A 22811-nucleotide genomic window follows, 5' to 3' on the forward strand; every position below is an offset into this window, starting at 1 on the left:
ATATGCGAATGCAAAGGACTAAGAATAGCCTAGTCAATCTGGAAGAACTACTACAAAGTTGGAAATTTACACTCTAAATATAAAATACTATTATATTTATATGCATTTTAAATATAAAGCTACAGATATTGGGAAAGAGAAATAGATTGGTCACCTGATTTGCGATGCATGGAAGGATAGACTTTTCAATAAATATTGTAGGACCAATTGGATACCCAGATGGAGAAAAAAACAAAACCGAGAAAACCTTGAGCCCTACTTCACACATACACAAAAATGAATTCCAGATGGATTGTAGAACTAAATGGATTGTAAAATCTCTTATAATGAGCACTGACAAATCTGCTCAACTTTTGCCCTAAGGGAGACACAGATTGTGAAAGTTAAAACAATAAAGCTTCAAGCTGACATAGGAGCATTATCTTCATGGCTCTGGGGAATAGGCAAAGATTTCTTAAAACAGAAATCTATGAAGAAAATTATCAATAAATTCAACTTTACTAACATTAATTTTCGTTCACTAAATATCATAGAGTAAAAATGCAAGTGTAGTAGACATACCATTCACAATTAACTGGTTTAAAAAAGACATCACCTTTAATATTCATCCTAAAATCTACTAGTAATTGTGATATCTGAGCAAAGAAATGTGGAACTGTTAGAAAATTAAAATAAAAACTGGAAGCTCAAATTAGCAATCCAATAAGAACCAACCAATTGATTTGTGCGACTACTAAACTTGGTTATTAAAATTACAGAACTTGGTTATTTAATACAAAATGTGATTATTTCTCATGAAATGAAAACATGAGAACATACTGTTAAGTTTGATTGCCATGTTTAAATTCTCCTCTATTTTTTACTTTAAATGAAGAGTAAGGGCAGGTTATTTTACGCTGAAACTTCAAATACTGACAAGTGACCCACAATTCTTTTGAACCTTCCACAATTTCATGGATCCTGGTAGAAGTAAAGGAACCCTGGCTCAGAGTCAAACGCCGGCATACTAACGGAACAGCTGTCAGCATGGGCTTCCTGTGCCTAGTGGCTGAGTCTCCCAAGCCAGTGGCCCAGGCAGACTCCAAGCCAGGAGCAAGGCAGAGTGGCCCAGGTGGATGCTGAACTCACAGGGGTTTGCATCACAGCCAAGGAACCCAAATTTAGGATACCTGAAACTTTTATAATAAGCTCAAGCAAATCTGCCCAACTTTTCACTAGAGGGAGACATTTATTATAATGGACAGTAAACAAACTTGCCTTCCTCTCAAGGGAGACGCAGTATCTTCTAAGTTGTTCATTATACAGATCTCTTTGGAAAAGATAGTCCAGAACAAAGCCTTTCAGAGCCACTGCTCACAAGATGTGAGAAATGCAAGAGACCCAGGGAGAAGTGTTTCCCAGCAGACATTAGACAACTTCTCATGTCAACTGTAGCCACTGTTGATTCAGAGCCCAAACCAGGTTTTATCTTCTAAACATCGACTTTAATCTAATCACGGCACTTAACATTTATATACAGTCAAGGACTAATTTATTGCATGGTTTCTACTCATTTCACCAACAAGAAAACACCATAGCAGTCATTATTAAAGGTATCCATCCATAAATTACTTTTATTTCTCATTAAATGAGCAGAGTCATTAGAATATTAATAACAGATGTTTATTATTACATATCCATCAGTGCGGTTTTCAATACCACTTGAAACATGCATATCATCCTAGAGACGAATCAGTTTTCCAGTGCTTCTTATTTGATACACATTACTGCAAAGCCATTATAAATTACTGAGGAGGTATTTGGTTAAAAAAATAAACAATAAATCATACTGCCCATATGAATCAACTCTCATTATTGGATGAGAGTTTAACAGTATTTATCTGGTAATTCCTGTGTTAACTGGAAAACATCACAGATGTATTGCCATAATTTTCTTTTATACTGATGAAACCTTCTACACAGTTTGTAGAGTTTTATAAAGTCATTCATTATTTTAGCAGGTAGTTTAATGCAAAGATTGTACTCAGTTTATTAAAGTCCAACAAACCTCTAAATATTTAAAATTAAACAAATTATCAATGAAAAACCCACACATACTTTTTTGAAAATATGTTTTTTTGAAATTTCTATATTTAGTCATGGCAGTAAAATAATTCTCTCAAATTAAGGCACTAAAAGGGCAATGCAACTCCCATCAAAAGTGTTCTAAGAATAATTTACATTTCAAACAGTGCATACATTTCTTATGTTTGTTAACTTAATGTCTTTATCACTTAAAACCATAAATACATTACACAATTACAGAAATGATGTACCCCACAAAATGCTCTTAAAATTGCTTCTTTTGTACAGTTAGTTCCTAATGTCTCTAGTAGTAAAATAACAATATGGCTTGGCAAAAATGCATAGATTAAATGTATCTTTTTTTTTTGCCTTCTCCCATTCCCCAATCTACAAACTTGCTGAAACACATACAGTATTTTGTAAAGCATAATGTAAGATATTTATTCTCCATCAAGTCCACTATGGGCAATCAACAGTGAGTCTTTTAAATTCTACAGTGAGGGCACTGAAGTCAAGTGATGTCACTGCTTTCTTAAAAGTTTTGTATAGTCTTGCAAGAGCACAGAATCTTAAATCATTTAAAAGAATTTCAGTTGTCTCATTTTGAGATATTTTCTTTATTCCTTCCATGAGCTGATCTTGATAGTGATGCTTTTTCCACATGAAAGTGAAAGTCCCTTCCACCCACTCATATGAGGAAAACTGTTCTATCATGATTGACAGGCATTTTCTCAGAAATTCAAAAAGGCAGCACCTTTTTTTAAAAAAAATATATCTAGCTAAGCTTTCCCTCAATTGTACTTGCATTACATAGTAATAATTAATCTTATCTACCTGTAGGCAAACCCGCAATAAAAAAGAAAAACAAGAAACAAAAAACCCTCAGTGTGCTTTTGTGCCAAAGCAAGGACAGAGTAACAGCAATCTTAACCCTGAAGCCTGTGATACTTGTGTCAAAGGACAGCCTGTCTGCTCTGCATGGTTAAAGAAGTCTGGTTTATCAGGTAGCATCCCACTTGATTCCACAAGGTGCTGGGGTCACATGGTTAACTGTTGGTGGGGAAAAAAAATAGAAAACGTTGTAATTTAAGAAATGTACTCAGTTTAAAAATACAGGAAACAAAAACTGGAGGAAACTACATACACATAATGATAATTAACAATTATCATTTCCAATTAACATTAGGAAAAAGGGAAAAAAATAGACTTAGTATTATCTCCTTTTTGCTTTTACTCCATTTCAAACCCGTAGTTTTTTTTTTTTTTTTACAAAGCTATAACCCAATTTTAAATAATTTTAGAACCAGCTTTTATCCTATACAGGAGAGGGCTGATAGAGGATTCTACAGAAATAAGTCAGGATTGAAGTGAGAATATACTGAAGTAGTATGATGGTTGAAGAATATGGAAGGTAGAATGCGTATGAGTCATTTCTAAGAAACAGATTTGGTTACTGATCACAGGGATTGAACAAACAGGATAAATTAAAGATGGTTTTAAGCCTGCTTTAAAGACTTGAGTGACATAAAGAGAGAGGCAAGCCAGTGTTAAGTCTCAGCTTCTAGATTCAAATGCCCCTCTTTATAGTTAGGGACTAAACTCTAGGAAAGATGGTATTTGGTAGTGGAGAAAAAACACAGGCTTTAGAACTGGATGAAATGGGTTCTAATCCTGACTGTGCGAGTAGTTGGCTGTGTGATCTTGTGCAAGTTGCTTAATTCCTCTGAGCCTCATTAATTCATGTTTAAAATAAGAACTTAATCAAGTCATATATAAATACTTAGCAACAAATGGTGCCCTCTATGGGGAAAAGAACAATGAGATTTCACATTTTAACAGAGATCACCCAATTACTTTCACACTGTTAATAAGGTTAATATTTCAATCCTTACTTAGTTTTTCCAGATGTATTTTTGACTTTCCGGAAAGACTGATTTGCAGTGGATCTTGTTGAAAGTGTTCGAGGGGATGCACGAACAAAACCAGATGGTGGATTTTTAGGGATCTTCTTTACTAAATGTGTTACCCATTTTTTTTGTTCATCCTGAGAACATGCTAACAGCAGCATATCTCTTGCTGATGTTACATCATAACTTACTGTGTTAAGAAAAAAGAGCACAAAGTCACATAATATTTAAAACAGCCCCATCGAATGAATAATTTTATAACTTTTTGAAATTAAAAATTTTTTATTATGTTTAATTAAGCTTGGACAATATCTCTTTCTCCTTAATAAGGCTTAATTATTCTTAAAAAGAAATCTACATTAGTCACAAACTAGTAAGAAAAATAAAGCAAAATCAGGAATACAAAAAAAAAACGCAGAAGTGAAACAAATGTATTTTTAGAACACAAGTTTCTTATCTTAAAATAGCTTATAGCCTATATTCGTTCCCTCATCTACCTCTGCTAAGCCAGAAGACATTTTGTCTATGACACAGCATGCTGGTCCAGGCAGCAAAAAACAGACAAAAAGAAAATATGCAGGAGGCTAAAACTCAAGGGTGAATACAGTGGAACTCACTGATAGCCCTTGTCTCCAATTCAGAATAATGTCTTTAAAAACATTATGTTCGAAGCTAAATCTGTAGCAGTGAATTGACAGCTGCATGTTGCTCCACTGTGTCAAAATGTTACTTCTTAATTTCTTTTCAACTTGGTAGAGAAAATGCAATATTTGAAAAAATTATTTCATTAGGACTTAATTATCTACTTGGTTATAAATTGTGAAAGTAATTTTTATGTCTTACCTTTACATGGAGAAATTAAGTCTTCTTTTTTATCTAAGTGATCTCTGTGGCACTTAACATGACACCTTCGACACTCTAGGGCAGGGGGTGGCTTAAAAACATGCCAGAGAGGTTTGGCACAAGCCTCACAGTTGGCAGGAAAGTGGTAGAGTGTAGGAATGAACTCATGGCCTTTGTGATTTTGAAAACTGGTTTTTTCAGCTTGTTGCACTGGTTCCATCTCTACATCTTTTCTACATTCGCCTTCATTTGCATATAGTATCTATACTCAGAAATGGTAAAAGAAGACAAAAAAAGTCTTAATCTGCACAGTAAGTTTTAAATGTATAAAAGCATTGGTGTATTTACATTTCCTTGACAAAATGCATTAGTACTTAGGTAGAAGATCTTCTGAAATTATAATTTCAGATTTTTACCTGGAATATTTTAGGAATTTCTTCAGTTTCAGCTCTGTACACATCTCCTTGGGTTACAGGTCGAACATGAAACAATTTACTAAAATGAAAATAAATACGATATAGGCCATTATAATAAAAACTCATTTATAGCAAAAGACAACTGCTGGAAAAAAAAACGCAATCAATCTCAAAGGTTACACACTATTTGATTCCATTTATGTAAGATCCTTGAAATGACAAAAGTATAGAGATGGAGAACAGATTAGTGGCTGCCAGGGATTAGGGAGGGGGAGAAAAAGAACCACCATCTACAGCTATAAAAGGGTAGCATGAGGGTGATGAACTGTGCTATATTTTGACTATGGCAGTGATCATACGAATCTCTACATGTGATAGAGGCATACAGATTGGAAAGAAGTAGAACCATCATTACTTGAAGATGACATGATTGTGTATGTAGAAAAACACTGTGAAATCCACCAAAAACCCTATAAACTTAATAGGTGAAGAGCAAGATTAGAGGATTCATGGTCAATATGTAAAATAAATACTGCTGAAACAACCAGATATCCACATGGGAAAAACAAAACAAAACAAGGCTGCACTGCTACATCTTACCAAACACAAAAATATATTTGAGATCAATCATAACTCAAATGTAAAACCCAGAACAATAAAGCTACTAGAAGAAAACATAGAACACCTTTATAACCTTTGGACTGGTAACAAAAGGTAATAATGGTAACCATTTGGGAGAACTACCTTGTAGATTTCCTAAAAGTTAAAGCAGGAAGGGATTAAAGATGGCAGCATGAGAGGAGAGACAGAGGCTTCCTTCTAAAACCGTATACAATTAGAAAATATAGTTGCTGCAACTAATCCTGAGAGAGCAACAGGAAAGAGGACTGCACCAGACTGCACAAACCTGGAGAAAAGAGCAGACCTCACGGAACAGGGTAATGTACCAGAGCCATGGTCCGGCGGGACCCAAGCCCTTCCCCAACCCCAGCTCACCAGTGGGAGTAAGAGAAACGGAACAAGGAGGGAATGGAAGGCCTGGGACTGCTGAATATCTAGCTCTGGAGATCTGCTTTGGGAGTACAAACCTACATTTCATGGTGCTTTCATGATATTTGTGTGATTATGGGGTTGGAAACCTAATACAGGCAGAGTTCCTGGAGAGACTGAGATTCCAGCCGCTAGTGGAAAGCAGGGATCTATATCCGGCTGCTATGAGACAAAAGTTTATACCTGTGTGCTCGGTCCACTGGTTCAGGTGGTGGAGACAGGCATAGCAACCAGGAAGCAGGAAACAGCTCTTTCCTCCCCACAGGCACCAATACCGCTCCCCTGCGACCCCCCAACATTGCTTCAGGGGCTGAGCAGCTCCAGAGTAGAGCTTCTGGACATGAGAGGGTACCATATACAAATATGAAATGCCAAAGAAACCTGGTCCAGAGTAAAATTATTAATACAACTCCCGAGAAAGATTTAAATGACATGGACCTTGTGACTCTTCCTGAAAGGGAGTTCAAAATAAAAATCATCAACATGCTAATGGAGGTACAGAAAGACATCCAAGAACTCAGGAATGAATTCAGGTTGGAGATCCAATCATTGAAGAGCACGATGGAGGGTAATAAAAGCAGGTTGGATATGGTGGAGGAGACAACAAATGAAACAGAAACTAGAGAAGAGGAATACAAAGAAGCTGAGGCACAGAGAGAAAAAAGGATCTCTAAGAATGTAAGAATATTGAGAGAATTGTGTGACTAATCCAAACGGAACAATATTTGCATTATAGGGATACCAGAAGAAGAAGAGAAAGGGATAGAAAGTGTCTTTGAGGAGGTAGTTGCTGAAAACTTCCCCAATCTGGGAAAGGAGATAGTCTCTCAGGCCATGGAGGTGCACAGATCTCCCAACACAAGGGACCCAAGGAAGACAATACCAAGACATATAATAATAAAATTGGCAAAGATCAAGGATAAGGACAGCCTATTAAAAGCAGCCAGAGAGAGAAATAAGATCACATACAAAGGAAAGCCCATCAGGCTAACATCAGACTTCTCAGCAGAAACCTTACAGGCCAGAAGGGAGTGGCATGATGTATTTAATGCAATGAAGCAGAAGGGCCAGGAACCAAGATTACTTTACCCAGCAAGATTATCATTTAAATTTGAAAGAGGCATTAAACAATTTCCAGATAAGCAAAAGGTGAGAGAATTTACTTCCCACAAACCATCTCTACAGTCTATTTTGGAGGGACTGCTATAGATGGAAGTGTTCCTAAGGTTTAATAGTTGTCATCAGAGGAAATAAAACCACAGTAAAGGAAGTAGAACAGTTAATTACTAAGCAAATGCAAAATTAAAATTTCTATCCCCAAAGTCAATCAAGGGATAGACAAAGAATACAGAATATGATACCTAATATATAAAGAATGGAGGAAGAAGAAAAAGGAGGAGAAAAAAAAAGAATCTTTAGATTGTGTTTGTAACAGCATATAAAGTGAGTTAAGTTAGGCTCTTAGATAGTAAGAAAATTAACCTTGAACCATTGGTAACCAGGAATCTAAAGCATGCAATGGCAATAAGTACATATCTTTCACTAATCACCGTAAATATAAATGGACTGAATGCACCAATCAAAAGACACAGAGTAACAGACTGGATAAAAAAGCAAGACCCATCTATATGCTGCTTAGAAGAGACTCACCTCAAACCCAAAGACATGCACAGACTAAAAGTCAAGGGATGGAAAAAGATATTTCATGCAAACAACAGGGAGAAAAAAGCAGGTGTTGCAGTACTAGTATCAGACAAAATAGACTTCAAAACAAAGAAAGTAACAAGAGATAAAGCAGGACATTACATAATGATAAAGGGGTCAGTCCAGCAAGAGGATATAACCATTATAAATAAATAAGCACACAAAACAGGAGAACCTGCTGAAATAAATACTCACAGAATTAAGGAGGAAATAGAATGCAATACATTCATTTTGGGAGACTTCAACACACCACTCACTCCAAAGGATAGATCCACCAGACAAAAAATGAGTAAGGACAAAGAGGCACTGAACAACACACTAGAACAGATGGACTTAATAGACATCCAAAGAACTCTACATCCAAAAGCAACAGGATACACATTCTTCTCAAGTGCACATGGAACATTCTCCACAATAGACCACATACTAAGCCACAAAAAGAGCCTTAGTAAATTCCAAAAGATTGAAATCCTACCAACCAACTTTTCAGACCACAAAGGCATAAAACTAGAAATAAATTGTATAAAGAAAGCAAAAAGGCTCACAAACACATGGAGGCTTAACAACACACTCCTAAATAATCAATGGATCAATGACCAAATTAAAATAGAGATCAAGCAATATATGGAAACAAATGATAACAGCACAAAGCCCCAACGTCTGTGGGTCGCAGCGAAGGCAGTTCTAAGAGGAAAGTATATACAGATCAAGGCCTTTTTAAAGAAGGAAGAAAAATCCCAAATGAACAGTCTAAAGTCACAATTATTGAAATTGGAAAAAGAAGAACAAATGAGGCCTAAGGTCAGGAGAAGGAGGGACATAATAAAGATCAGAGAAGAAATAAATAAAATTGAGAAGAATAAAACAATAGAAAAAAATCAATGAAACCAAGAGCTGGTTCTTTGAGAAAATAAACAAAATAGATAAGCCTCTAGCAAGACTTATTAAGGGAAAAAGAGAATCAACACACATCAACAGAATCAGAAATGAGAAAGGAAAAATCACGACAGACTCCACAGAAATACAAAGAATCATTAGAGAATACTATGAAAACCTATATGCTAACTAGCTGGAAAACCTAGAAGAAATGGACAACTTCCTAGAAAAATACAACCCTCCAAGACTGACCGAGGAAGACACAGAAAATCTAAACAGACCAATTACCAGCAATGAAATTGAAGCGGTAATAAAAAAACTACCCAAGAACAAAACCCCCGGGTCAGATGGATTTACCTAGGAATTTTATCAGACATACAGAGAAGACATAATACCCATTCTCCTTAAAGTTTTCCAAAAAATAGAAGAGGAGGGAATACTCCCAAACTCATTCTATGAAGCCAACATCACGCTAATACCAAAACCAGGACCCCACCAAAAAAGAATATTACAGACCAATATCCCTGATGAACATAGATGCAAAAATACTCAACAAAATATTAGCGAACTGAATTCAAAAATACATCAAAAGGATTATACACCATGACCAAGTGGGATTCATCCCAGGGATGCAAGGATGGTACAACATTTGAAAAATCCATCAACATCATCCACCACATAAACAGAAAGAAGGTCAAAAACCACATGATCATCTCCATAGATGCTGAAAAAGTATTGGACAAAATTCAACATCCATTCATGATAAAAACTCTCAACAAAATGGGTATAGAGGGCAAATATCTCAACATAATAAAGGCCATATATGATAAACCCACAGCCAACATCATACTAAACAGCGAGAAGCTGAAAGCTTTTCCTCTGAGATCGGGAATAAGACAGGGATGCCCACTCTCCCCACTGTTATTCAACGTGGTACTGGAGGTCCTAGCCATGGCAATCAGACAAAATAAAGAAATACAAGGAATCCAGACTGGTAAAGAAGAAGTCAAACTGTCACTATTTGCAGATGACATGATACTGTACATAAAAAACCCTAATGACTCCACTCTAAAACTACTAGAAGTAATATCGGAATTCAGCAAAGTTGCAGGATACAAAATTAATACACAGAAATCTGTGGCTTTCCTGTACACTAACAATGAACTAATAGAAAGAGAAATCAGGAAAACAACTCCATTCACAATTGCATCAAAAAGAATAAAATGCTTAGGAATAAACCTAACCAAGGAAGTGAAAGACCTATACCCTGAAAACTACAAGACACTCTTAAAAGAAATTAAAGAGGACACTAAAAAATGGAAACTCATTCCATGCTCCTGGCTAGGAAGAATTAATATTGTCAAAATGGCCATCCTGCCCAAAGCAATATACAGATTCGATGCAATCCCTATCAAATTACCAACAGCAGTCTTCAACAAACTGGAACAAATAGTTCAAATATTCATATGGGAACACCAAAGACCCCGAATAGCCAAAGCAATCCTGAGAAGGAAGAATAAAAGGGGGGGGGGATCTTGCTCCCCAACATCAAGCTCTACTACAAAGCCACAGTAATCAAGACAATTTGGTACTGGTACAAGAACAGAGCCACAGACCAGTGGAACAGAATAGAAATTCCAGACATTAACCCAAACATATATGGTCAATTAATATATGATAAAGGAGCCATGGACATACAATGGGGAAATGACAGTCTCTTCAGCAGATGGTGCTGGCAAAACTGGACAGCTACGTGTAAGAGAATGAAACTGGACCACTGTCTAACCCCATAGACAAAAGTAAATTCAAAATGGATCAAAGACCTGAATGTAAGTCATGAAACCATAAAACTCTTAGAAAAAAACATAGGAAAAAATCTCTTGGACATAAACATGAGCGAGTTCTTTATGAACATATCTCCCTGGGCAAGGGAAACCAAAGCAAAAATGAACAAGTAGGACTATATCAAGCTGAAAAGCTTCTGTACAGCAAAGGATACCATCAATAGAACAAAAAGGCATCCTACAGTATGGGAGAATATATTCATAAATGACAGATTTGATAAAGGCTTGACATCCAAAATATATAAAGAGCTCACACACCTCAACAAACAAAAAGCAGACAATCCAATTACAAAATGGGCAGAGGAGCTGAACAGACAGTTCTCCAAAGAAGAAATTCAGGTGGCCAACAGATACATGAAAAGATGCTCCACATTGCTAGTCATCAGAGAAATGCAAATTAAAACCACAATGAGATATCACTTTACACCAGTTAGGATCACCACCATCCAAAAGACAAACAACAACAAATGTTGGCAAGGTTGTGGAGAAAGGGGAACCCTCCTACACTGCTGGTGGGAACGTAAATTAGTTCAACCATTGTGGAAAGCAATATGGAGGTTCCTCAAAGAGATCAAAATAGAAATACCATTTGACTCAGGAATTCCACTTCTAGGTATTTACCCTAAGAATATAGCAGCCCAGTTTGAAAAAGACAGATGCACCCCTATGTTTATCACAGCACTATTTACAATAGCCAAGAAATGGAAGCAACCTAAGTGTCCATCAGTAGATGAATGGATAAAGAAGATGTGGTACATATACACAATGGAATATTATTCAGCCATAAGAAGAAAACAAATCCAACCATTTGCAAGAACATGTATGGAGCTAGAGGGTATTATGCTCAGTGAAATAAGCCAGGCAGAGAAAGACAAGTACCAAATGATTTCACTCATATGTGGAGTATAAGAACAAAGAAAAACTGAAGGAACAAACAGCAGCAGAATCACAGAACCCAAGAAGGGACTAACAGTTACCAAAGGGAAAGAGACTGGGGAGGACAGGTGGGAAGGGAGGGATAAGGACAGGGAAAAAGATAGGGGGCATTGTGATTAGCATGTATAATGTGTGTGGGGGCACAGGGAGGGCTGTGCTGCACAGAGAAGAGAAGTAGTGATTTTACAGCATCTTGCTATGTTGATGGACAGTGACTGTAATGTGGTTTGTGGGGGAGACTTGGTGATGGGGGGAGTCTAGTATACATAATGTTCTTCATGTAATTGTAGATTAATGATACCGAAAAAATAATAATTAAAAAAATGATAAATAAAAAATAAAATTAAAACACAGATTTACTCAATGACCCAGGATTTTACAACTAGGTATTTATACATGAGAAATAAAAGCTTAAGTCCACAAAAAGAATATCCATAGCAGTCTTATTTTAAATAGCCCTAAATTAGAGGCAACCCACATGTCCATCAACAGAAGAATAGATAAATAATGTAAGATAAATGGAATATTACTCAGCAATAGAAAGAACAGACAACTGATACATACAGCAAAACACTATGCTGAGTGAAAGAAGGCTGGCACAAAAGAATACATACCACGCAATTCCACTTACATGAAGTTCTAGCATAGGCAAACTAATCTCAGTGATAGAATTCAGATGGACTTTTGTTTGTTTTGTAAGAAGGGTGAGCTTTCTACGGTGACAGAAATATTCTTTATTTTGAATTGGGTGGTGACTACATGGGTGATGACAACTGTCAGAAGTCAACAGAACACTTCAGATGAATGCATATTATTGTATGAAAATTACACATCAATAAAAAGGTAAAACAACAAACTCATTATTCTAAAAAGTATTGAACTTAGTTGAAAAGATAATGTCTTCATATTAGTGTTCATGTATTATTCCACTTAAGCTGATCTTTAAGTTTTTACAACTAATGCTTTTCTAAAAACTTGGCAAATAAAACTTCAATTCTCTCGTTCTTCTCAATTTTTTTTACATCCTAACTATAACTGGTTCCACAAATGTTTAATTCCAAAGGAAAGGCAGTACTTCATTTTAAGTTCATATTTTTCTTGAATAGCACCTCCTGCATTTCACTTTGAATTTATGTATTTTTGCCTATGTTTTACCTTTGCTACTATGAGTCTGTAAACACTTTAAATACGGAACTGTCTTGCTCATCTTTATATCATCTACAGCACCTATGATAATATAGACAGTAGAGCTTAAGAAATGGTTTCAGAATGAATACAAAGGAAAAAAACCCTAAGCTTATTACAGGCCTCTTTGACTTACTATTAAAAAAGACGGACATATTTACTTTTCCTTCTTAACAATGACCATGTGATGATATACTTTTTGAGCTCTTCTCAGAATTCAAAACCAATGAATACTTGAAATAAAAAATTTGTTTTTAGAATACATGAATCAGGTATACAAAATTGTCCCTCTCACATTCTGCTGTAGTAAGACTTAATGTAAAGTTATTATTTAAATGTTAAGAAGAAAAGTAGGTAACATTATTTAAATAGCAAAATATAAATTGTTAAGTCTAAAAATAATAGATTTCACAAGTTAACATTCAACTGATTTGAAATTCAATCAAGGCACTTACTCTATATCCAATACCATAGATGGATTGGATTGCTCCTTATCTTGTTCATCATTGTAGAACAAAATTTTTTTGCTGCTTACTACAACGTACTGAAATAAGAAAAAAAGGAAGAGATATAAGAGGAACATTACCTTGGTTTAAAGTGATCAGCATGATACTTGCCATTTATGTCTAAATAATACTGTATTAATCTAAAATCAATGCTAATAGAGCAGTTAATACAACTGTATGCTTTAAAAGTAAAAATATAAAAATATCAACTAGGAAAATTGAGGCATCCTATGTTACCTGTTTCTTCCAGCCGTATCGTTTGATATTTCCTCTATTTGGTATTGAAAGCCAACCCTCAATTCTTGACTCTAGGAGAAAAGGAGTATATAGTATTCAGTCTTAAAATTGTAACAAATGGAAAAGTTGCTATAAGTTGTCTGACAGCATGCAGCAACAGGCATTTGAACACAACTAAATAAGTAAGTGCTATAATTTGCTCTTCCATGCTTCAATCACACAATACAATTTTAATGGCCATACAACTATTGCAGAAAAAAATTCCAAGCCACTTTCCCCATAAAATTAACATTTAGTACTCAATTATAAAAGTATGAAGTAACAACAATACCATTATGAGCCAGGCAAGACTGTAATGGATTGCAGCTTAAATGGGATATGATAAAGAAGGCTTAAATTTCATTTAACACTCATATAAAAATACTTAGCAAAAAAAAAAAATGCAGCAAGTGGAACAAATCAGAGCAATGATTTACACAAGAAGAAGCAAGCAAAAGTACAGAAGTGTCCTATTACTCACAGAAGATAAGAATAGAAGATAAATAAATAAGGAATGCAGGCAGAATCAACTAGATATAAAGAATAAGAGACAAGTATTTTATTTGTTTTCTCAGCACAATATTCTGATAACCTTTTTGGTAAAATACCTATAATAATTTCAATAAAATTGTCCAATTTTGATTGGGGGTTGGTGGTTAAGTCCCATTACAATTCTTATCAAGCCAAGGAGGTGTAAATAAAGCCTTCTAAGTTTGTGATACCAAAATTTAATGAACAGTAAAAGAACACAGAATTCAGTATTTTAACCAGTTTGTATACACCAGAAATTCCTTGACTAATTTGATCAGAGCATTTTATAATAATTATTACTGCTTAAATATAATTAATCTTTATTAGAAATATCTGAGGGAAAAGATGTTTCCATTAGAATTGTTTATTTTGTATCAAGTTAAGTCAAGAACATTTAATTCAGTGTTTTCTATTTTCTATTTGAAACACAAAATAATAGAAAACTAGTAAACTTTAAAGTACAATGCTATAATCTGACAGATTTACACTATGGCTCAAACCATGACTCTAATAGGAAATACAGTGCCCTTGTTTTTTTCCATATGGCTTAAAATTGTAAAACAGCTCAGTTTTAATGTTAGCAATAGGTAACATTTACTGACCACTTACTATCTGCCAAGTGCTTTACAAGTAATATCTCATACATAATCTGTGTATAATCCCATGAATCTAGGACATTAGATTCCTATGAATATAGGATAGGATAGGTTCTACTATCATCTTCCATTTACAAATGAAGAGACTAAAGTTTAGCAAGATGAACTGACTTGCCCAAGGGCACTCATCAGTGACTGTCAAAGCTCTAGGCTTCACCCAGACTGTCTAATTTCAGAGTTTATGTTCCTAGAGCACACTGCTATCTGTCCCTTAACAAGTTTTGCAGTTAATTGGATGGGGAGTAATGTTCTTGTTCCAACTTCTTTGATGTACCTAATGTCCTTTGTTTTTGTTATTTCTTGTCATCTAAATACTAGTTGTAAAAGTGGAGGAAATGAGAAATTTCAGTTCAAAACGATCACCCTTTTCTCCCAACACTTTTCTTGCTGTCATTTAGCTCATCAATAATTATTTTGTTTCCTTAGGTAGTTACTTGTTAAGTTTTGTGAGAGTGGGGACATATCTGAACACTTTAAAATACACTCCAAGACATCTGACACATAAGAGTAGGTACTTGATAAGCTGATTATTTTGCAGTTCTGCTTTTTTCTAAATTGTCCAGTCAGTCAACCTCTGCAAATAATAGTTGCAAATTTAAAAACAAAGGGCAGTTTTTTATTACATAGCATGCAGAAGGCTGCTAACTATTCACAAATATTCTCTCTTACAGAAGCAAAAAGTTATTGCTAGGAAAATCCCCCTTCAGTGTGCCAAAAACTGCAGCTCTTACTCCTAAGTCAATGTAATACCAATAATTCCTTACTAAAAATAAAAGATGTGAAAGCCACTGAATTCTTGACATTTACATAAAATTGTATACCAAAATACCACTCCCTCTTCCCCTACCAGTTATTTCTCTATGAGAATAAATGCCAAAAATTTTATTTACTTTCTGGCTTTAGGTTTGTATTAATGACAGTGCTTTCTTTAATGTATTTTCAATTAATTGTTGTATGTTATGACTTTATCATTTAGTGTTCATATAGAAATTTTAAATATAAAAGAAGCCCAATTATATATTTGCTCCAATTTAAATTAAATCATGAAATCTGGAATTCCAAAAAAGGTGTTGATGGTATATGAAGGTTTTTGCCAATTTAAAAGGATAATGTTATGGGGGAGAATTTTAGTTTTTCCTTTCAGTGAATTCCCTTTAGAGAAGCAGGTGAACTAAGCGCAGCAGTAAATAAAAAATACGTACTAGTTTCTCCTGTTTCCTTTACTTGCTCCAGTATCAGATGCAAGCTAACATAGCAGTTTTTGTACATACAAAGACTTTTAAAACCATGACAACTTGCGAACTAAGTGGCAATCTGAAAGAACCTTTTACATCACAAACACAGAAATCACTTCTCTAGACAACTAAAAGAAAACACTGTGAACTTCTAAAACGAGATTATCACTGATAAAATGCTATAGAAGTTGAAAAACACCTTGGCTCCAGGTTTTATGTATTTGTAGAGCAATTTTAACCTACAAAGAAATTTAGATATGTATTACTGTAGTATCAGCAACTGACTCCTTTACGCAAATAAGAGACAAAGAAGCTACCTAAACATATGTAAATCAATATCCAATACAGCTAATTCAAACATCAAGGTTTAACCTCTGAAGACTACCAAAATTTACTTGGATAAACTACATACTGCTTAAGAATAGAGCTTAAGAACCAGTCCAAAATATTTTAATTATATTCAGAAATGATATAAAAAAGAAAATGAAATAATTCAATGCTCAAGAATTCAGATATACCGATTATCTCCAAATCACTGATTAGATTTGGGCAAAGTTAAAAAAAAAAAGCCCTCATATACTCAAATACTTGGAAACTCACCAAGAAATCTATATTTATAGGTTTAAATTACCATAGTCTGATATCAAGCAGGATGGAAAGAAAATGATGCAGAGAATCTGTGAGCGATAATAAATATTCCAGGACTGTTGATACTGAATGTTCTTCCCAGTGCTTCATCTACTTTTATATTCTTTTCAGATTCTTAGGTCAACAGTTCCAAAAGAAGGAAAAAGGAAGAACAAGGAGAGACAGTTACCATATTAGTCTTTTTGTCTTCTAGACAGTAGGCAAACCTTAACCCAAGGGCAACCTTCATATTTACAGAGTGTTCTGGGCCACAACCTGCCACAGAACCAAAAGAACTGAAGACATAAAAAGAAAAAGATATAAAAAGAGTTTAAAAGTAATTTTAAGAACTTCAAAGGGTTACTAATTTTTCTAAGCTTTTTAGAACTGGGAAGCTTAGAGGAGAGATTTAATCTAACTAAGGACAGGATGCTCAAGAGAAGATTACAGAGGCTGAGCTCTACATATACAAGATAATTAAATGAGAGTTTTCATATTGGATGATGAAATCTAAGAGTAACAGTGAAAGCCATATTACCCGTTCATACACTCAACTACTCAAAAAATCCATTTCACTGATATAAAAATATGATACATATTTCAAAAGGCCTTTAACTGTCCAATAAAATTACTCTATTCAAAGTCCTTCCTTTTTTATTCTGTAGTTTATATTCATTTACTATTTTTCTAAACCTTGCAAAATCACTCATTAGTCTTTACCTTCAAAAAATCTTTCAGATACTTGTATGATATGTAATTCTCTCCAATATATAGTAATAAATATTAAAATTCTTTGACAATTTTTCCTAGATATGACTGCAAAACCTTAACTTTATTTGCCAAGCCCATTTTTAAGCATCTAGAATATGGTAGATTTAGTAAAGATTTTCAACTTACTAGCAAAACATCTGACACAGAGGTAAAATAACACTGATAAAAGATTATACATTAATTTCTACCACCAATATGAAGTCAAGGAAGGGTTCAGACCTTTGTATGTTAAATTTCAAGACAGAGAACAAAGTGATAGAGAGATACCTAAAAAGTCTCTTATAGCTATGGAGAATGGTCACCAGTACTTTTTTTCTCACTTGGTTTAGACTTAGAAAACCTTAAAAACAAAATCTCTGAAAATATACAGCTGTTCTAATATACTCAGAATGGAGCCAGTAGAAACACTTAAAAATCTCTACTGACTGACTCCTAAGAGGATTTATTAAGTTAGGATTCTGAAATCTAAACGGATTCCTAACCAAACTCTGCCAACCAAACCATCTGATGATTCTTTGAGTATAGCCTTCCTGAATAAGCCAGAAGATAAAACTCATCACCTTCCTCCTCTTTAGAAGTCCCCCAAACTTATCTTTCAAATCTTCTAAATAGCATTCACCAATAATGGATCAGTCTCTGAAATGTTTAACCTAATACAAAGAAAACAATGGCACAAATAGTAAGATATTATATGGTTAAAGGGAAATGGGTGGAATAAGACAAAAAAAACGAGGTCAGGGTATGTAGCCTACTGAACAGAGTAAGAATTCCTTTATTAACTCACTCTAAAAATATCTTGGAGTTAATGAGAAGGCAATCTAAGCTAAAATTTCAGCTCAACAACTGAAAGAATGTAACCAAACACTCTTAAAATCACACTCTTACTGTTAAGTCTAACTTTAGAAAGATTTTCAAAAAGCTCTTCCAAACTGAAGCTATAGATTGTTGTTAATAAATCCAAAGTGATCCTTTGATAAGGACATGCACCTACAAGATTCTCAAGAGGCAGGAGGATTCAGAGGAAACAGAGGGAAAGCCTTGACCACTGGAAAAAGAAGTATTCATTTCATGCTCTTACCAGGCATCTGATTTTGAGCTAGTGGAGCCACAAAGAATGAGGGTAGGGGCTACATGATATACAAATAAGAATTAAATTCACTTTTCATTTTCTGACAAAATTCTGTAAAATTTTCTAAATAGTCTACCCATTTTCTTATATGAAATTCTTAAAAAACAAGTAATATCTGTTAAAAAGAACCCCTACAATATCAAATGTGCTGCTTCATCAATATTTTACTATTCATGTATTATTCAGGAAATATACTAAAAAAATTTCCAGCTTATGGCCATGTAAATAAAACTTCCAAACTTTGAACTAAGAATATGTAGTATGTAAAGTGTGTTTGTGTGTGCACAGCTTTAAAATATGTAATGCATGTTTTAATATTTACAAACTATTCAATTCTAAATTGAATCTGTAATCTGTATATTGTTCATCTTTGTTAAAGAGACATAAATGTACTACAGCTTTACTACAATAAAACAAAGAATGAGGCTGTTTTTTAAAAATTGATTCTCCACTGGAAAAAAACAAACAAAAGAGATAAAAGTCTGAAATCCTAGCTACTCACTTTTGCCATTATCTGATTCCCAGCCTCACTCCATCTCCCAATTCCTTTTTTCTATATCTCCAAATCTGAAACTTAAAGTCTGATTAAAGCTTATCACTATTACACTAGGTAGGCTTCTATATATAAGCTGCTGTGGTTCTGACTGTTAAGTACAATTCTTAGTTTAAACACAAAAATACATAAAACATTAAACAGTTGCTCTCATAAAATGTGTAGTTTTCACCAAACGTGAGAGGTATAGCAGCAGTTTTAACTTTCACCATGGAGTTGGGCTCTTCAGTATAGATTCATAAACTTCTCCAGATTTCTATTCAGGTAGAGCCTCTCAGATCTATTTTAATAGCCTAAAATTGCTAATGACTGCTTTTATTCTTCAAAATGCATTAAGGATACAAACATCATCAGACTTCGGCCATCAGAAACATAAATTCCTTAAGGATCCATGGACAAAAATGGCAAAGAGACAGAAAACCAAATGAAAGAAATGTGACTTCCATGACATTTAAGCAAACCTGAATGAAGTACAGAAATGCTTACCTGGAAGATTTCCATCAGTTTCATCTGTACTAGGAAAACTAGCAACACTTGTAGAATCCGAAAGATCCAAAAGTTTAGCGCGCAATTGTTCGATATCACTCTCTTTGCTAGCCAACTGCAGCTGAAGCTCATTCTTATGTGTACATTCTTCTACCAATTGCTATTTTTGAAAAATGCCAAGATAATAATGAAGATCGAATGTCAATATTAAGAAATAAAGAATTATTTGAACTATAAATGATAATCAGTCTAAAAATCACTAATACTAAAAATTGGCTGGAAACTTCATAAATGTTTATTACCATGGATTTTGATAGAATTGTAAAAATGCAAGTTTTGTTCATCAATAATACATTGCTTGGATAAGTTCCTTTTCTCCTTGCTTTTAAACAGTTTTTTGTTCTTATATTTTTAAATTTTGTATTATTAAAATTTTGTATTTTTTAAATAACAAAGCATCAAAACCAAAACTAAAACACAAATACCTCTTAAAACATTAGATGCTTTTTTGGCTTCAAATGAAAAGGTATAGAAAGCTTTTCAGGATGTTAAAGCCAAAATGATGGAGTCAATGCTTGGACCTAAGTCTACCCAGGACCAGAGACCAGGTTCTCAATTTTGTGCTATTAACAAGCCAGGAAATATTAAAAAAATATGTTTGGTATTTTGATTTGAGAGAAGTGAGTCCTGAACTAGTGAAAACAAAAAAGCTATAATACTTCAAATCCTCTACCCCAACTATTGTTATATATAAAATGTAATATATATTACACATGTAAAGATATATATTTTTTATATATTAATATTATACCAGACATATCTCAATTTCAGTCTGAAACTAAAGAGGCAAAATCTTTGGTTGTTTTTCTCAAAATAGCATCTTGAATCAAACAGATACTAACAGGTAAAAATTAATCAAGTTATAATATTAACAGGCAACAGAGCATCTTCCCAGTTTTTCAAGATATATGGTTCATATTAGACTAATAATGATTAAATTGTACAGAATATAAATATGATTTTTACACTAAAAAATCTAAACAAGATTAATAGAGAATAGATATAAATTGTAATAACAAATTAAGAAAATAATCCTTCAAGTGCACACACACACAAACCTTACCGCTTGCATGTCATTCAGTTCCTTCTGATGTTTCACTACCATCTGGTTGAATTTCTCTCTTTCTTGGTTGAGTTCCAGTTGTAGCTTTCGATTTTCCTTTTCTTTCTTTCTCAAATCCTGTGTATTAGCTTTCTTTCTATCAATTTTAAAGTCTTTCCGATTCATTATTTCTGCCAACTTGTTAACAGCCTATTCAAATATTAAAATACCACGAATAAGGATCTGTATTGTAGCTATCCAACTTAAATCACTAAAAATATATTTTTTTCTCCAAAATCAGGAAGTGGGACTTCTTGTGTGTGTGAAATTTAGAGGAGCACCTAATGAAGGTTAGGACATAATAACTGGCAGCAAAGTAACTATTATTGACTTAACTCACTGCTTAAATATAAGAGCCAGAGAGGCTTGCAAAAATCCACTTATTGTTCAACAATTATTCAGTACTTATGACACTATAGGTAGGCACTCAACAGTCATTAGATATAGAGACAGAAAATACAGATATGCCTCAAAGGTATCCTGGTCTGGTGGAGGAGCCACACAGTACAGTACAAAGTGCTAAGCAAGAAGAGGCAAGCAAGGGGGTTATGGGAGCAGCAGCTAACAGCTTCGGTGAAGTCAGGGATGAGTTCCTGGACTACCGACCTATGTGTCCGTACGCATTTCTTATAAAGACAAATAGGAGTTGGATAAGCAAGGAAGAAATGGTATTAAGGAGGGGAGCCAAGGTGCCATTACAATCAGAGGGAACAGTATACAGGCAAAAAGGCCCAAGATAGTATTTTTCCTTTGGACAAATAACAAAGCAGGGGACAGGACACCTGATGAGGCCATATGGAGGCCCTCTGAATGTGAAAGGGCATGTAAATGTAGTTGAGGCTAACCCCTTCCTTTTGCCAGAAGGAAAAATATATATTCAAAATGAGACAGAACTGAACTATTAAAAGCATGTGAAATTAGTTATATAAACTGTAAGACTGTAAGTCATGATGTGTTTGCTTGGTAGTAAAATTTTTTTAAAAACCCACAGATTATTTCCCATTAAGACAAAAAAAGCCTTAACTACTATCATTCCCATGCAGATTAGGTCCCATCTAGGATGAGGAGCACATGAATAACGTTCTTAATGCAGTAAAGCTTACTTACTTCATTCAACCAATAAATGCATATTTGTTTTTCTAATACTAACTATAGCATATTTATTATAAGAAAAATCAAATACAGTGATATATTATGAAGAAAGTGAAAAGGCCTTGTACTATCCCTCAAAGACCATCTCTGCTAAACCTTCTCTTTTCTTTCAACCTGAGGGTTGTATATCCTCCTAGACTTTTCTCTATGTATACTAGTAGATTACACATATATTTATATTTAAAAATGGAATCCTGCTGTACATTTTGTGCTGCAACTTGCTTCATTTACTTAATACTATGTATCATACATCATGGTAAATACTACTTCTCCATGTCATTCCACATAAATCTACTTCACTTATTTTTAATGCCTCCTTGGCATTCCATTGTATGGATATATCATGATTTATCAGTACTATGTTGATGGGTGGTTGGGTTATCTTTATTCACTACTAAAAATAATGTTGTTGTAGTAATTAAATTTGTATGTATTTCTTTTCAGCATTTATGGAAGTAGTTATGCAGGATAAATTTCTAAATATGCAGTCACTGGGTTAAAGAAAATGCATATTAAAATGCTTTATTCTGTTGAACTGTTGAAACAGGGGAAAGTGTTGAATAAGCTTTCCCCATGTTCTTGCCAAAGCTAAGAATTATATCTCATTTAAACCTGCCCATACAACTATTAAAAAGATACCTCATTATTGTTTTAATTTCTATTTCTTGGTTTATTACTGTGGTCGATCTTTTAAAATTTTTTATGATGTTTCTTTTTCTCTCAAATATCCCTTACTTTTTGTTTTTACTGGGTTGTCTTATTTACAAGTGATCTTTACATTTATCTATATTTGCTGTAAATATTCTTCCTAGTTTGTCCTCTTTCAATTTGTGTTGTTTTGGGCTCCACAGACATGAATTTTTATGTAATAAATGCCAATGTGTTTCTTTATGCTGTTATAA

General features: G+C 34.2%; 1 protein-coding gene across 6 annotated transcripts in view; it reads right to left on the reverse strand.

Moving 5' to 3' along the window:
• Positions 1-1640: 1640 nt before the first annotated feature.
• Positions 1641-22811, reverse strand: part of ROCK1 (Rho associated coiled-coil containing protein kinase 1) — a 176556-nt gene continuing 155385 nt past the window's right edge. For 5 of the 6 annotated variants that reach the window (XM_037017969.2, XM_037017968.2, XM_017650856.3 and 2 more), the window contains 8 exons: positions 20719-20907; positions 19596-19755; positions 13569-13639; positions 13281-13369; positions 5231-5309; positions 4815-5076; positions 3957-4161; positions 1641-3114 (listed from right to left, as the gene is read on the reverse strand). In XM_037017969.2, the coding sequence (XP_036873864.1) occupies positions 3111-3114; positions 3957-4161; positions 4815-5076; positions 5231-5309; positions 13281-13369; positions 13569-13639; positions 19596-19755; positions 20719-20907 (1059 nt within the window). In that variant the 3' untranslated portion in view covers positions 1641-3110. Of the gene's footprint in view, positions 3115-3956; positions 4162-4814; positions 5077-5230; positions 5310-13280; positions 13370-13568; positions 13640-14088; positions 14138-19595; positions 19756-20718; positions 20908-22811 lie in introns of those variants that run through there. The other variant, XR_012121172.1, reaches the window with a different exon arrangement.

Source organism: Manis javanica, chromosome 9 (genome assembly GCF_040802235.1).
Source record: "Manis javanica isolate MJ-LG chromosome 9, MJ_LKY, whole genome shotgun sequence".
NCBI classification, from domain to species: Eukaryota; Metazoa; Chordata; class Mammalia; order Pholidota; family Manidae; genus Manis; species Manis javanica.